General features: G+C 41.0%; 1 protein-coding gene across 2 annotated transcripts in view; it reads left to right on the forward strand.

Annotated features, from left to right (window-relative positions):
* The window catches only part of LOC124796299 (importin-7), a 183057-nt gene that overhangs the window by 157967 nt on the left and 7741 nt on the right, over positions 1-17349 (forward strand). For both annotated transcript variants that reach the window (XM_047260420.1, XM_047260421.1), the window contains exon 22: positions 12904-13047. In XM_047260420.1, coding sequence (XP_047116376.1) covers positions 12904-13047 — 144 coding nt within the window. The remainder of the gene's footprint in view (positions 1-12903; positions 13048-17349) is intronic.

A 17349-nucleotide genomic window follows, 5' to 3' on the forward strand; every position in this document is an offset into this window, starting at 1 on the left:
GTTGAAACTCGGGGCGGAGAAAAAAAAGCTCGTCTTTCACCCTTTTTTTAAATTTATTTACTGACGCAGAGGTTTTGGTGCTAGTATTTTTGTGCCTGCAAAGCATGCCTGTGTAGCGCTACATATATTCGACGACAGAACTTGGTTGTGGCGGCACCTACCAAAATTTTTCAGAACTTCCGCTTACTTTGCACTCGATTCTAAGCCGCAGGTGGTTTTTTGGATTACAAAAACTGGGAAAAAAGTGCAGCTTAGATTGGAGTAAATACGGTAGTCTTTTTATTCTTGGCTAATGCTAAAGTTTTCTCTACTGCTTGAGTTATTTTCATGTGGAGTTCACGCCAATCACCTTCTTTACTTGTCTCAATTTCTTCTCTAAATTTTTCTATATTTTCTTTTGTAATATTAGCTGTAGTGGTGTTGTATCTGATCACTTTCTTGGTCACCTTTTTGGGTTTGGATGGGAGAAATTTTATTTTAATCGTAGAGAGAAAATGATCTGAATCGAATTCCCCATTTCTGACTTATTTTAACATTCATAATTTCCGTGATGTACCATTTAGATATGGCTACGTGATCCAGTTGAAATTCACCTAGGTTTGGATGTGGATGTCTCCAGGTTTTGGCTTTTCTTGGCAGTTTGCTGAAATTTGTGGACATGAGTTTTAACTGGAACATTTTACACATGTTGATCAGTCTTTCACCATTTCTGTTTGTTCTTGAGTGTGCTGGATATTCACCTACTATAGTTCTAAATTTCTTTTCCCTCCCAATTTGCGCATTGAAGTCACCAAGAAGTATTTTAACGTTCTTTTTAGGTATGATAGAAATTTCAGATTCTAAAAGATTTCAGAATTTATTTACTTTCTCCAGATTTCTTCTGTTGTCAGCATTTATAGGTGCATGACAGTTTATGAGGGTGTAACTTTTATTCTTGCACTTCACTGTTAACATGGACATCCTTTCTGAATTAGATCTAAATTCTGTTAAACTATCTACAATTTTTTTGTTTACATAAAATGCTGTTCCAAACATCAGCATGTTTTCCGTTATTCTCACTGCTGGTTTCCCTTTATAAATTCTATAATGTTGTGTGTCATTGCATTATTATTTTAAGGTACACTTTTTCATAATTTTGAGGCAAATTTGGCAAATTTTTTTAATGGTAACATAATCTACACTAATAGGTGTACAATTAAGTGCAGTAACTTTTTGGTAAATTAATGCTATTATTTTCTGTGATAATTTGATTTCGAACATTTTTTACAAGTAAGGTAAGGGGTTGAGAGCAGGGGTTGTGTAAGGATAGACAAGTATATTTTGTAGGTTTGGTGGACGGCAGAATACCGTTGTGGGAGGGGTGGGAAGGATAGTGGGCAGGATGTTTCTCATTTCACAGCACAACGAGGATGGTAGTCGATACCCTGGTGGAGAATTCAGTTGCTCCAGTCGCGGATGTTACTGAGTTACAAGGGGAATGCTCCTCTGTGGCCAGATGGTGGGACTTGGGAGGTGTGGGAGACTGGAAAGATAAAGCATGGGGGATTTGTTGTTGTACGAGGTTGGGAAGATAATAAAGGTGTGTGAAGGCTTCAATGCTTTATTTGCGACAGTCTTTTTGTTGTGCCTATCTGCAGCTCATCATCTTCGCTATATGGTGAGTAGCACGTTTACTTTTCATAATGTAATAGTTACATATTTTTGTGTAATATTTGGTTGCATGTCGAACATTGGAAACTTCAGGTTGGAACATTAAACCATATTAGGAAAAGGATAGATTGCTACTCACTGTGAAGATGACGCGTCAAGTTGCAGACAGGCAGAATGAAAAGACTGTTAAACATTGCAGCTTTTGGCCAAAGCCTTCTTCAGCAAAGGAAACTCTTTTTCACACAACCAAGCACACCCCCATGCAAACATGACCGCTACCAACAGCAGCTCTGACGACAAAACGAGTGTTACGTGAGTAGCAGTCTGGTGTTGGGTGGCGAAGGGATAGCAATGTAAGGGTGGAGGGAGAGAAGAGTGCTGTCCTGATAAGACTGACAGGCACGGCGTTGGGAGGTGCAGTGTGGGGGAAAGAACAGTGGGTGGAAAAGGAGAGGAACAGGGAAGGGGAAAGAATGGTAGAGTATGTAGGCAGAGGGTGGCAAACAATAGGGGCGGGGGACATGAAAATGAAGGAAGTGGTAGGACAGGGGGGCCATAAACTGGTGGGTGGAGTGTGTGTCGACAGTACATTACTGTAGGTTGAGTCTGGAATAATTTTGGGAAAGGAGAATGTGTTGTGAGGGTAACTCCTATCTGCGCAGTTTAGAAATGCTGGCGATGGCGTGGAGGATCCAGATGGCCCAGGTTGAGAAGCAGCTATTGAATTGAGCATGTTACGTTCAGCCACATGTTGTATCACAGGGTGGTCTTCTTTGCTCTTGGTCACAGTTTGTTGGTGGCCATTCATCCTGGTGGACAGCTGTGGTCCATGTTGGTATGACTACCAACCAGCTGTCCACCAGGATGAATGGCCAGTGCCTAGCTGTGGCTAAGAGGAACGTAAACCACCGTGTGGCACAACATGTAGCTTAACATAAAATGCTTGATTTCAATGACTGCTTCGCACCCTGAGACATCTGAATCCTCCCCACCTCCACCAGCTTTTCTAAAATGAGCAGATGGGCGTTATCCTTAAAACACATTCCGCACGCCTGAAACCATCCTGGCCACAAACTATGGTAACATACTTCTGTTTCCACCCTCTCTGTCCTGTCGCCTCCTCACAGTTTGCCACCCCTTACCCTTATTATGGGCTGCTCTCTGCTGGCACACATACTGGTATTTTCCTCTTCTCTGCTCCTCTCTTTTACACTCCTCATTTTTCCTCCTCTCCCTCCCAAACAGCCTTGCAATGGTGTACCTGTCAACCCTGTCCTGTCACATTTAGTCCCTGTATGCCTCACCAAGCAGCGCCAGCTCCTCATCCCCACCTTGCTACGCCTTCCCCTTCTCGCCCTGCTCTGGGTTGTTATTCATGTGACAGTCACTTTCCAGTTGGAACTGCCGGTGGTAGCAGTCATGTGCGAATGAAGTGTGCTTGCTTTTTGTGTGTGTGTGTGTGTGTGTGTGTGTGTGTGTGTGTGTGTGTGTGTTTACTTAGAAGAAGGCTTTGGCCAAAAGCTATAATGTGTAAAGGTCTTTTCATTGTGTCTGTCTGCAACGCAATGGTTCATCTTTACAATGACTAGCAATCTGTCTTTTTCCTAGTATTGTTGTTAGTTGCAAATCCTGAGGCATTTATATTTTGTTGACGCTGCTAATACGATGAAAATGTGATTGTGTCTGACAAGGAATAACTAAATACTAAATAAATTCAATCAGTGGCTGAGTGAGTTTGTTCTGATATGTGAGGCTCCGTTACTGTTCCATGACATTGTAGACTTTGTCTTCAGTGATCTACGTATTGGTTATCCAGCAGTAGCTTGACGTTTGTTGTATGATGTGTTTTCTGTCAGGTGACTGCATTAATGTCTTAACTCTTGTTTTAGAGTTTTGCAGAGCACTTCTATTGAACTACATTATAAACGTTTAGGGCACAGATAAATATGTAAGTTCCTGCAACTTTGATTCAAAGCATTCACAAACGTGTTGTGGTCAGCATTTGCTTGGTGACTGTGGAATTCCTGAGCTGGGGACTTGTAATCGCTGCCAGACCTCTGACACTGTAAACTATGTGCATGCTTCAGTGACCATTGTATTGCACAGTGGAGGAACGTTGTGTGTCATAGGGAGAGGGTATCTCAGCTTGACTACACAGATCAAGACCTGCTACATGCTAATGAGATGCATGGCTATTGAGGTGGAACAGCCATTATCTGGTAACATCTGGGGAACCTGTCACACATCGCCGGCCGCGGTGGTCTAGCGGTTCTAGGCGCTCAGTCCGGAACCGCAGGACTGCTACGGTCGCAGGTTCGAATCCTGCCTCGGGCATGGATGTGTGTGATGTCCTTAGGTTAGTTAGGTTTAATTAGTTCTAAGTTCTGGGCGACTGATGACCTCAGAAGTTAAGTTGCATAAGGCGTATCTAGGCATGCGGGGCTCTAAGTGGAGTTTTATTTCCCCAGTTGCTCATGGGACCGAGATGGAACCTTTAAAATTCTCTTTTTCTCTTTCCAGCAAATGGATGGGCTGCTGCCGCTGGTAGGTACCAACACCCAATTAAACAAGAGGGCTCATGTAGCCAGTCCTCCAGACTCAGGAATATTTCAGAATTCTAGTACCTATAGTAACGGAATGCATACTGCTAGTTAGAAAGTGTTTTTATTAGTAAAAGGAAAGGGGGAAGCTTTGCAAAAAGTCTCACCTTCTACATTTAAAAGGGTTTAGAAATAATTGCAGGTACATTAAAATCTGTTAAGCAATTGCAAAATGGGACTCTGTTGGTTGGAACCTCAAGTTCCCGACAATTGACAAACCTACTGAAAGCCAAAAGCCTCAGGGAATATGCCGTTCAAACTGAACTCCACACCATGCTGAAAAACAGCAAAGGTATTGTGAAGTGCAGGGAGCTAGTGGACACCTCCAAAGCAGACCTGAAAGTTGAGTGGGCTCAAGATGGCATTGTGGTCTGATCAAATCTGACTTGTTTGTCCTCACTTTTAAAGAATTCCCATAGCATGTTAAGGTAGGTTTTCTTTGCTTAAATGTATGGTCTTATGTCCCCAACCCAATCCTCTGTTTAAATGCCAACACTTTGGAGACACCAGTCTAGGATGCAAAAGGAAGACACTTGAGGCAAATGTGGCAAGGCTGTCCATGAAGGAGTCAGATGTTAATCTCCTCCAAAGTGTGTCAGTTGCTTTGGGAATCATTCTCACTGGAGTCGAGAAAGAAGATACAGGAGACCAAAACAATAAAACACATCCCATATAGTGAGGCTAAAAAGATCTATAAGGCTCTGCAGCCCCACCCCACCCCACCCCCACCCCCCACCTCCCACACGCGCGCGCGCGCGCGCACACACACACACACACACACACACACACACACACACATATTAAGAAAACCGATGCTGTTAAACAGACAGTGGTCGCTAGTGTCAGCAGTAATACCTGCATTTGTCAATATACTTGTGATGCTTCAGTTACTTCAAAGCTCATAACTCCTTCCAGAACATCAGCCGAGGCTGTAGTAGCCTCCATTGTGGAACTCCCTGTTCCTCCAAAGGTTCAGTCTGGTCCACCATAAAGTGCTGCCCCTATCACCTATGTGGTTGTGGCTCTTAAGCCTCCCCAGGTGGAAACAAATCAGCTACTGGTGGAGGCAGGAAATAAGCAGCGTCACAGTGTTATCACTCCCCGAAACATCTCTCATGATTGGTCTGTGGAGCTTAATGGTGACCTAGGGCACTCAACTCACCTCAAGACTGTGCATCTTCAGAAAGACAGGGTGAAAGTGCAGCCCCCTTCATAAATGGCTCCCATAGTACAGTGGTACATTAATGGGTTCCACACACATGTGGAGGAACAGAAACTCCTAGCACAGAAATGCCTCTGTGCTTGTGCCCATCATGTATTGTGGGACTTGACCCCTACTTGCCCCCGGGGGTCAGGTTTTGGAGGCCTTCATGACCTCTCACAAGTTGTGCATCCTCAACACAGGCACACTCGCTCATTTCCACTCCTTTCTCTGCAGCTATTGAGTGATTTATCAGCCATTAACCTGCCTTTCTGCTCACTAGCCCTTGCACACACTGTTCAGTGGAAAGACATTGATGACCTTCATTCCAGTGACTGCATTCCCCTACTGAATAGAGCTCTCCCTGAAAAGATGTAGCCATGATGGACGATCAACAGAGTCAACAAGACACTGTTCAGCCAGCTGTGTTCGACTGCTGCAACAGTATCCAGGTTTGGGTGGATCACATCATACAGTTATCCACAGTGTCACTGACGTCTCCATCTCAAAGTCCTCTGGTTGTCTTAAGAGGTGACCTGCCCCTTGGCGGCTCTGCAACAGTTTTAAGTGCCTCCCAACAGTGGGAAACCTCGCAGCCTTTTGATTAGACTCATCACATCATAGGAGAGAGAACAAGAAAAGTTATGGCAAGCATGCCGGCCGCGGTGGTCTCGCGGTTCTAGGCGTGCAGTCCGGAACCGTGCAACTGCTACGGTCGCAGGTTCGAATCCTGCCTCAGGCATGGATGTGTGTGATGTCCTTAGGTTAGTTAGATTTAAGTAGTTCTAAGTTCTAGGGGACTGATGACCACAGCTGTTAAGTCCCTTAGTGCTCAGAGCCATTTGAACCATTTTATGGCAAGCATTGTTGGACTCCATCAACCGTTCCACTTGTTCTACAATAGTATGGGAAGCCATCAGGAGGAGTTCTGGTAAAGACAGTTGGTTACCTATTGCAGCATCGTTGAAATGGGTGACTCCAAAGAATGCTCAGAGACATGGCTCAGATGACGGCCGAGCATTTTGCAATGACTACTGCCAATGCTATCCACGATCTGGTGTTCCGCTGCTACTGTGTTATTGTAGAGAGGGGCTAGGTGGACTTAAGGTCCAACAATTCTGAATATTATAACTGCCCATTCTCCATGTGGGAGCTGTATTCGGTGCTGTCTGACACTTTTGATATGGTGTCCAGTTGCTACCAAATATGCTACAACTTGCTGCAGCACTTGCAAACGGTATCCAAGGAAATCCTCTTACAATGTCTTAATTCGTTATGGCTGACAGGCCAATTCTCCGATTTGTGGTGGATGGCAATTTTATCCCCCCTCCCCTCAACCCAGTAAAGGATTGAATGTGTCATAGTAGTTATCAAAGCATCATCTTAATGAGCTGTTTAGGAAAGATCCTAGAGCACAAGGTTGACCATTATTTGGTTTGGATATTAGAGGACAGGTGGCTCCTTAGACGCTCTCAGTGTGGATTCAGGAGATTCAACAACCTGACCCCGTTACAGGCAAATATTCAGCAGACTTTCCTACATATCAAGCATTGAGTAGGGATAATTTTTTACTTCACTGAGGCATACAACTCTGCTTGAAGGCTCAATATTCTCAGTCAGCTACACCATTGGGGTTTTCGTCAAAATCTCCCCATGTTCATTGGGTCCTTCCTCTCAAGACACATTATTCGGTACAAAGTCAGTGATTTGCTATTGGATAGTTTTGTGCAGGAGAATGGTGATCCCCAGATCAGCATTTTAAGCATTACTCTCTTTGCCATAGCTATAGACATTAACAGTATCATGTCCACAGTAACGCTCCTTTTTTGTGGACAATTGTACAGCAGTCTTCTGCTCCTCTTCCACCAATATTTCAACAGTGAGTTGTCAGCTGGAACTTAAAATGGAGAGGTTGTAGGTTAATTCATCTGACTTGTGTATCTCGGACACCACTCTCTCTCTCTTTTTTTAAGACCCCTAAGTTTCTGGGCCGTATTTTTGTCTCAAAATTGTCATGGTTACACACTTCAAGTACCTGAAGGCAAAGACCCTAAATGTACTGAACATATTGAAGTGTGTTAGCCACAGGTCTTGGGGAACATAGAGGGCATATCTGCTTATAGGGCCTTTGTGCGATTGCAGCTGGGGGTCAGAGAGGCCTCCTTATCTGAAGATAACTGATTCTGTATGCAATGAGGACATCGGGCAATAGGTGTTTACAGCCCCCAGTCCATGCGCGGAGGCTGATGAACCCCAATCCGCCACTTACCATCCAGCGGCAGCTTCTCATTGTGTGTCAGGTGTGTGCATTCCTCGCTACTCCCAATTCACCAGCATACCATACTGTTGTTTGTCCAGCTATGGAACACCTCTTTACCAATTACTCATGGGCAACAAGGCAGTGTGTGTTAGAGTGGTGTGGAGCAAGGACAGGCTGAAATCTGAGGTTTTAACTGAGTGCCAACCTGATTATCATAGAACACCTGCTTCTGTTTTTAGTATATTTTCCAACGTTTTAAATGAGCACCAAAACTATGTAGTTCTACCCATGGATCAGGGAGACTCCATTGGTTCTCTGTCGTTTTCCCGGCTCTTGTCCTCAATTTTCAGTTGCCTCCAGAGTTCACTGTATTAGATGCCAAATTATCCACAATCTCGAGGGCGATGTAGCAGGTAAGATGAACAATGCTTGCAGAATTCCTCATCTGTTCAGACTTCTTGATCAGGGTGTGATTCTTCTGGAATTCTCAGGGTATTACATTTTACCTGGAAAAAAATAGGGGAAATCTCTGGGAATTTCATAAAATCTCAGGGAATTTTGCATTTTTCTCCTTGCACTGAAATTTAATTTTATTGTTTTATAAATCACAAATTTTTAAATACTTAATTTTCTAGAAAAGCTACTTGACTGTGGAATGCTATTTGGAACGTAGAATACAAGGTACTGGCAGAAGAAAAGTTGTGAGGACGGGGCGTGAGTTGTGCTTTGGTAGCCCAGTTGGTAGAGCCCTTGCCCATGAAAGGCAAAGGTCCTGAGTTTTAATCTCTCAGGAAGTTTCATGTAGAAAAGTAGTTTAACAGTTGTAGATTTTGGCACAATAAATATTTTTTCTGTATCTGTAAATTTTATATATATACAAACAAATGGAAATTACTTTGTGGGCGCATACCTCATATTTATGGACCAGAGAGCAGCTGCAGATATGCCGACAGACCTGTCCTCTATATTAAGTAACATTCAAACTTACGTGGTGAGAGTTTAAAGGTTTTGTGATATGTCCAACTTGTTTCCTAAAATTTTAGGCAGATGTTCTTAACGTGTTAGCATAGTGACTGGCTTTCCTAGGTTTTTTGTAAGCGGTCAGCTAGTCACATTCTACTGTGCCTGTATTGTAGGTTCTCTGTTGTTTTACTTCTGTATTAGTCCCAGCTTCCAGCACCTTTCAACATCTCTCCATTGCCTTTAAGCATGAGAATAGTGATTGTGTGGGTCAACCCAAGTGAATTGGGAGTGAGTGAATGAGCATCGTTTTATAGGTTTCCTCCTTACTGTGTGATGACAATTGTCATTTCGTGCACATTCATTTCTTTTAATATTTGTAGGATTGCTGATAACCTCACCACTGAGTGCCCATAACGACGCACATGTGCGCTGACATCTGTCTGAGCTGCAGTTGCTCCCACACCCACACACGATCTATAAGGATGTTAATAGCTGCCTTGTTTTATTTTACATGTCTAGTTGTGTAGGATTAAATTGAGGAGCAAATCTCCATGGTCACGGAACAAAATGTACAAGAGTTTTATGCAGATAAGCTGCTGAGTATATACTAGCATATTCAACAGTGTAACAAAGGAATTTGCTTATTTTTTTCCAGTGACTCTTAGCAGTTACCCTTGCATTTCAGGTTTAAACGGAGGAAGGCTTGCTCCTTCTATTCTGAGAGGCCAGTGTCAAAATTCCAAGACTCGTCATAATCAAATGCAAATAAACTATACATGTATAGTTTGATTTTTGTGTTGGACTATCACTTATTCCAGATACTGTTCCAATGGTAAATATAGCAGCATTCAGTTTTTGAGCAAGACCCTGAATATAGGCTTTCCATGACAGCTTATTCTCTATTTGAACACACAGGTATTTGGATTGTTCAGACTTACTAATCGCATGCCCAGTTTTGAAATCATTATTTCAATTTTAGTTGAACTGTGTGCAATAAACTGTGAAAACTGAGTCTGGCTGTGTGTTAGCATCAGTTTTTTTTTTTTTTTCTACAAGTCACAAATTTATGTCTTGAATTGCACTGTTCGATACATTGCCTATGTAAACATTTGTGGTCTCAACACTGACTCCTGAGGCACCGTCCCATAACCTTACCCCAATCATACTCTGTATCACGCCTGTTCTCATTACTGTGTGGAATGACCTTTAGTTGTCTGTTCCTAAAGTATGAAAGAAACCAATTGTGAGCTGCTGTTCTTATTCCATAATGGTCCAACTTCTGCAGTGTTTTGTGATCAAAACAATCAAATGCCTTACTTAAATCAAAGAACACACAATGTGTTTGCTCCTTTTTGTTTAATCCATCCAGCATCTCCCAGAGAAAGGAGAATATAGAAGTTTCAGCTGTTAAACCACTTCCAAAAAGAAGCTGAATGTTTGACAGCAAATTATGTGAACTAAAATGATAGATTACCCTCACCATTTCCATAGAAATAAATCTAAAATTATCAACATCATCCTTTTCTCCTTTTTTGTAAAGCGGGTTTCACTGTTGAATACTTATATAATTAAGGAAACTCACCCTTCTGTAAGCAAAAATTACAAATTTGATTAATTATTGGGCTAAGAGGCAGCACTGTGCTTTAGTATTGTGCTAGATAGCCCATCGCATCCATGAGAGCCCTCAGTCTTCGGCAAATTAATTATTTTTCACCATCACGGGAGTGTGTTTTGGATAGCAGCCTTGGAAAGTTATTTTCTAGGAGTTATATGGTTCTCTGTAGAAATTAAGTTTTTATCTAATTCATCTTGATGGTAATGTTAATTGTGATAGTGATGGTTCCAGCTGATAGCTGAAGGTGCCCCTTAGGATCCATGCCCTGTAGTTTTGCCTATTTCAGTGTATACATACATACATACAGAATCTTAGCTACCTTGTGTACAGCACACACTTTCTCTTCACATGGTGCTTACAGGGAAGTTGCGAATCTTTCTACAAAGTCCAGCGGAAGTCTGCAAACATTGAAGCATTGAATCATCCTTTGTATCAGTGTTCCATTACAGAGATTTTTTGGTAAAACCTCTCACCGTGATCATCACTAAATGCCCCACAATCTGCCTGAAAAATGTTGATATGTGAATGAAGTTCATTTTGAGTGACATTTTGCATTTCAGTTTATCATAGGCATAGATGGTGATTCACAAGTTCAACTTAATTTTCAGCCCTTCTATCGCTCACCAATAATGTTGTAACTTTCTGAAGGCATTGCCACACGTTCAGCTCATCAGGACTGAGAATACACTCAAACTGCTTGTCTCCAGGGGCCTTATACATATTTATGGACCAATTAATAACCCCAGCTTGTTGTTTTAAGTGCCCAATCCAGCGAATTTTCCATGAAAGTATTCAAATGTTTGCAAGTTGCTCGTATTCACTGATTTGCAGATGGCTTTATCAATCCAAGCTTCTCATATATTGGTGATAACAGTATTGAACTGAGATTTACAAGTGGCTCCCATGAAGCTACTGGATGATCTGATGCTGGAAGACCCACTCCATGAGGTACTGGTTGCATCACACTTAGTATATTAGGGTATTGTATGGTGCTCTTCTTTTTCTTGTTAAATCCTTTGAGCAGAGGCTAGTGCTCGCACACTTCGTTATGGTTCAAAGCGATGACTGCCAGTTCAGTGCATGTATCGCAACAATGCACACATCTCTACTGCACACGGTGTGCAATACCTGCTCCACTAGTACTCTCTCCACTGTATCCTTCAAAGTGTGTGGTTCACAGGTAAGTTGACAGGTGCTTATTGGCCACACGTCTAACATCGTCTTCTCAAAATCTGGTGTTTGGAATGGCTCTGACGGGAACCTTGGCCTGCTCTCTGTGGCGTGAATGACCCCGTCTCTTGTAAGTTAGTATCCACAGTGATAAACCTCTTCCAATTAGGATAATGCCCATTGGGAAAGTGTCCTCTGTACATTTGTGCTGCTTCACGGCCTCTATATCCTGCACCAGTGTGATGCATAACACACATGCTATGAGCTAGGTTGGGTACGGTATGACTGTTTGGTGGTCAGGGTGTATACTGTTCATCACCAACTGCCTTTTCCAGTGTACAGCAGACACCCAGGATATTTTGAGAGAGTGCGGCAGAAATGGGTGCGTCATTGCAATACATGCTTTGAGACTGGTGGTCGTCGCTTTGAATGATTGCTATGTGCTACATTGTTGTTATGCGGTGCACATTATGTATGTCCCTAACACGATAAATGTGCATTTCCGACCATTGGCCCCCTATCTCAATATTGTTTGTAACAAAAATTGTTGGGGGTTATTACCACATCTGTGGGACATAACTCCAGTTTTGATTCTATGCAGTAAATCAGGAAGGCAAGCAATCTCAACTGTGTTAGCTACAAACAAAATACTGACATAATGTCATGCAGAGCACATACTCATCTCTTGATATACCTGAAGGTGTGGTAAAGGTCATCGCATCACATTACAGTGTATGTATCTTGTAGCTACATAAAACACAGCATTCGTGTGTGTCTTCGGTGGCATTCCTGATATAACAGGAAAACGTGAGCTTAAAAAACAGAAATAAGGATGTAACAAACCTCATAGAGTATGAAAATAGAAGCTAAAGATAAAAAATTGTCATATTTGAATTCAGCGTATCAAAATCTATGAAGATTGAGTGTATTTCTTTATGGAAATTTCATTGTTATATGTAAGAGATTTGTTACAAATATTTGAAATTCAAAGATGCAAGGGGTACTGATAAGAGATCAGCAGTGATGATCTACTTTGTTCTACACAAACATGTCACTATCTCCCACCCCAGGCAGGAGAATTTAATTTTGCTGTAAACTGTACCAGAATAAAAGGAAAAAAACTGGTTCATTGATTTGGATTAAGATAATTGTAGCACATTTGTTCATTTTTATCTTGTTGTTTCCAAGTCAATGTGAACAGTTCACTGAGAGATTCACCCCCCCCCCCCCCCCCCTGCCTGGTCTCTCTCCTTCTCCTAACATTGGTTAACAGAAATGCCAGTATGGTTATTTTGAAAAGGACACTGCTGTCTTCATTATCCAATTTGACCTTTTGCTCCATCTCTAAAGATGTCGTCAGGATGTTAAACCCTAGCCTTCCATTGTTGTTTCCCTTCGCCACTGTTTTGCGCAGTTACTTTAAATTATATTCATAATGTTTCAGATATTCAAGCCAGTGATCCAACATGGTATCAAATTCTTACTACTGATTTGACAACTGAACAACAGAAGGCTCTCCAGGAAATAATGGTTCTAGCAGACCAGAGGAAGGCAGCAGCCGAGAGTAAGAGGATAGAGCAGAGTGGAGGTGAGGATTAAATACTTATTAAATATTATTTTCCCTGAAAAAATAATAAATTTAATTTTAGTTCTAGGTAGCTAGAGGAAATCTACTTAATGTCGTATTTCAAGTGATGTGTCGTGTGAAAGAACTAGGGTTGAAATTGAAGCACTACCCATTGTTGTTTGTTTTAATGTTACACTAGAGATTTTGTTTGAAAGATACCACCGATAGGAACATAGGTATGTGAAATTTTTATGCTTCTAATCATCTGCAAAGCAATGTCGCAGTAGTAAATTTTACAGTTACCTGTACTGTTCACACCGATGAGAAATTAAAATTTTGAGATATCTGCTGTGCCGGAGTGAAAACAGCCCTGTCACCATTGCGGATGGAATAGTTCATCTTCATCTCCCAGTACCTACTGCAGTCTACATCCTTCTGAATCTGCTTAGTGTATTCATATTTTGGTCTCCCTCTACGATTTTTACCCTCCATGCTGCCCTCCAATACTAAATTGGTGATCCCTCAATGTCTCAGAACATGTCCTACCAACCGATCCCTTCTTCTAGTCAAGTTGTGCCACAAGCTCCTCTTCTCCCCAATTCTATTCAATACCTGCTCGTTAGTTATAGTGAGAAATAACTGAATGTGGACATAATGAAATCAGTAATGCTAGCTGTGAAGAATGCTTCATTCAGAAGAGTAGAAGCCATAAAAAAGGAATCCAATGAAAATGAAGTGGCCAATCTTAAAAGAACAGTTCAAGAAATAAAAGCTCAAAAATAAGAAATGGATGATTATAAAGAAGGCAAAAGAAGCACCTGAAGTTTTAGATGTTGAAATTCCAAGTTTAGCTAAGAAACTTTTACTGTGAAGTTTAGTGTGTGACATAAACTTCTTCTCTTCAAAGCTGTTATATTGTCTAAAGGAAAATTGTACATTTCCAGTACATTACAATGTTAAAGCAATTTGTATTTTAATTGATGTAATGGTAAGTATATCTGAAAATAGTCATACCCCATCCTATGTGAGAGTTTTATAGCATTTGACAAATAGTGTACTACCAGTCATTCATAATTACATTATTCATGCTGACACAGTTTAAATGATAGAAGAATTATTACATTCAGCTTTCATTTCAACCAGCTTTCACATTTATAAAATGTGTTTTTGTCATTGTACCAAGCATAATTTTGAGAGGTCATGAATATAATTAAAGAGGTAATGAAAAAGTCATGAAAAGGTCACAAATTTGATCCTCTAAAAATCTGTAGACACCTATATACAAATACTAAAAGCAAGCAGTTGTGGGTATAGCAGGTGGAAGACTTCAGTTTATTGGTAGAATACTGGGAAAAAAAGTGCAATCAGTGTACAAAGGAGATTGCTTACGCATCACTCGTGACTAGTTCTAGAATATTGCTCTAGTGTGTAGGACCCATACCAGATAGGATCAACAGGGGATGTTGAACGTATACAGAGGTGGTCAGCACAAATGGTCACAGGTTTGTTTAATCCATGGAAGAGTGTCACAGAGATACTGAAAGAACTGAACTGGAAGACACTTGAAAATAGTTTACACCTATCTCGATAAAGCCTATTAACAAAGTTTCAAGAAATGGCTTTAAATGATTGTTCTAGAGATACACAACAACTCCCTATGTATCACTCACATTAGGGATCATGAGGATAAGATTAGAATAATTACTGCACACACAGAGGCATTAAATCAATCATTCTTCCTGCACTTCAGACATGAATGGAACAGGAAGAAATCCTTATAAATGGTATCATGGGATGTACCCTCCACCATGCACCTTAGAGTGGTTTGCAGCATGTAGATGTAGGTATAGATGTAGATTCAGAAACACTACATTGCAATGGAGTGAGCTTTCTGATGCACAGTGCAGAATTGTTGTCCCAAATATAACTACCTCCAAACACTGTTGCTGTTAATAGGTGAAATCTGCAATCTAATGCTCTACATGTGGTGCCTTTTAGAATTGCTGCAATCTTTCTGCACTTCCTTTGTACTTAGCCTTGTGTGCAGCTAAACTTTACTCTCAAATAATGCCTACCTGAGGGTGAACCTGACCTCCTGTGTCCTTGTTGTAATTATGAGCACTGTGTACTAGAATGGCTTCCTTCATGTCAATCTTTTGTTGTATTACTTAACCAGTCTGACATTAGGTTAAAGTAATCAGTGATTTCCATATCGCTTTGATCCTGTTATCAGCCTGAATTTTGAAAAACTTAAGCTGCAGCCACAGTCACATTGACACTGTGGGGGGATTCTGCCAACAATCTACATCTGCTGAAGACAGTCATTCTTTCCAAATCACTATACCAGTATGTGCGAGTTGTCACTGCATCTGATCTCAACGCTGAATATGCAGACTTCTGACGACAGTGGCAGTATTCAAATTGGGTGGTTTTTTGTCAAAAGTGCCAATGTTTCCACATCCAAAACATGGATTGTGAGAAATTTTTGAGCATAGTATGAGAGGGGCAACTGGGACAGGGACATGTCTCTGAATCTGCAGTCTGGAATTCCTACTTTATTGGAAACCACAAATTTCGAACAACTTAAAAATTTATTAACAATTAATTGAATGTAACTATATATTATGTTGTGCATGTTCTGGGCTGCCTGACCATTTCAGCCACATGTCTATACTTAAAATGCAGCATACCATCTGCAACACAGGCAAAATGTGCATCAGAAATTTTAGACCTAGATTTTAACTACAAGAAATTGTGTGTTCAAATGAGAAAGGTGGCATTTGTCTATTTTGATGCCTAAAAAATCATTGTAGTGGATCAGTTTTGGTTATGGGAGGTGGGCATCATATGTCTACGAATTATTACTACTACGTACTGGTGGCTTTTATGTCAGTAGGTTAGTGATTTTGTTATTCTTTGTACAAAGTGATTTGGAAATGTGGTTCCCACTTTTCAGTACTTAATGTGTAGACTATCTTATTTTAAAATTGATATTTGTCTTGCACTCTTTACTAGTTTAGAAAACTGCTCACAAATGGGAAATAAATCGCTACCATTTCTTACTTCTGCAAGAACTGTTTAGACGCATCCTTCTGTGGAACGATACTTCTCAGCCATTTACAATCTTAACAGTGCTAGTGTTTTTCTAAAAATATATCTCCGTAACATGGTACATGTCATCCCCTTTGTGGGTCCACCTAACCTCGGTATAGTCTTTACTGAGTCCATCTAACCTTTTCCTCTAACATGCAATTTCTGTAAGGTACACTACACCAATAAAAAATGGTGTACTCTCCTCCTTCCCTACGTACTTAGTTTGAAGAAATTTCTCCTTGTAGGTTTGATTTCACCTAGTCTATTAGACCTATTTACAAATGACAGGGTAATCTCTCCTCTTTTTACTAGGAAAGCTCCCACCTATGTTCTTCTGAGTGGATAGCCGTACCATTCTATGATGATGATGATGATGATGATGATTTGGGTTGTGGGCACTCAACTGCGCGGTCCTCAGTGCCTGTACACATTTCCAATCTGTACACTATCCAGTCTAGCCACTTTCATGAATGATGATGGAGTGATAAGGACAACACAACACCCAGTCCCTGGGCAGAGAATATCCCTAACCCGGCCAGGAATCGAACCCGGGACCCCATGATCCAGAGGTAGCAACGCTAGCAACTAGACCACAAGCTGTGGGCATATCATTATATGTTTATCGCCTGATTTGCTGTCACCCTCTCATTGTACACCTAGGCAAAATGCAAGCATTGAGCCTGAATGTATTTGAGGAATGAGTGCAATTCCCTTAGTTGCTCCCAGTCAGCATGATGTTGGTGACTACATTTGGATGTCATAGTGTGGGACTTAACCCAGTTTCATCCATACAGGCCCCAAAATGTGATCTTAACACACCCCATTGTGAACCTGTGAAGAGAGAGTAATAGCACATTAAAAATATTTGTTTTGGTAATAGAATATGGCCTGTGTAATTGTATGCTTACCGGAGTAAATATTTTAGAAAGGTTAGATCATCTAGTGGGTTGAGATTACCTAATCACTTACAGTATTTAACCTCCTAATGTACCTGTTCTGACTACAAAAGTTTCAAAACCTTGCCTATTTTTTCATACGTAATTTTACATATTCCTGAAAATATAGTGCTTTGGCAACTCATTCCTATGTTTATCATGAAAATGTAAGGAGATATTGTAGGTGGAGTTGAATCCAGGGATAACTCGGCCTCATCAAAAACCTCTGCAAATACTAGCTACAACAGATTGTTCATTACAAAGATGAAATTTTTTTATTTAAAAGTACAAATTA

This window comes from Schistocerca piceifrons, chromosome 4 (assembly GCF_021461385.2).
Source record: "Schistocerca piceifrons isolate TAMUIC-IGC-003096 chromosome 4, iqSchPice1.1, whole genome shotgun sequence".
NCBI lineage: Eukaryota > Metazoa > Arthropoda > Insecta > Orthoptera > Acrididae > Schistocerca > Schistocerca piceifrons.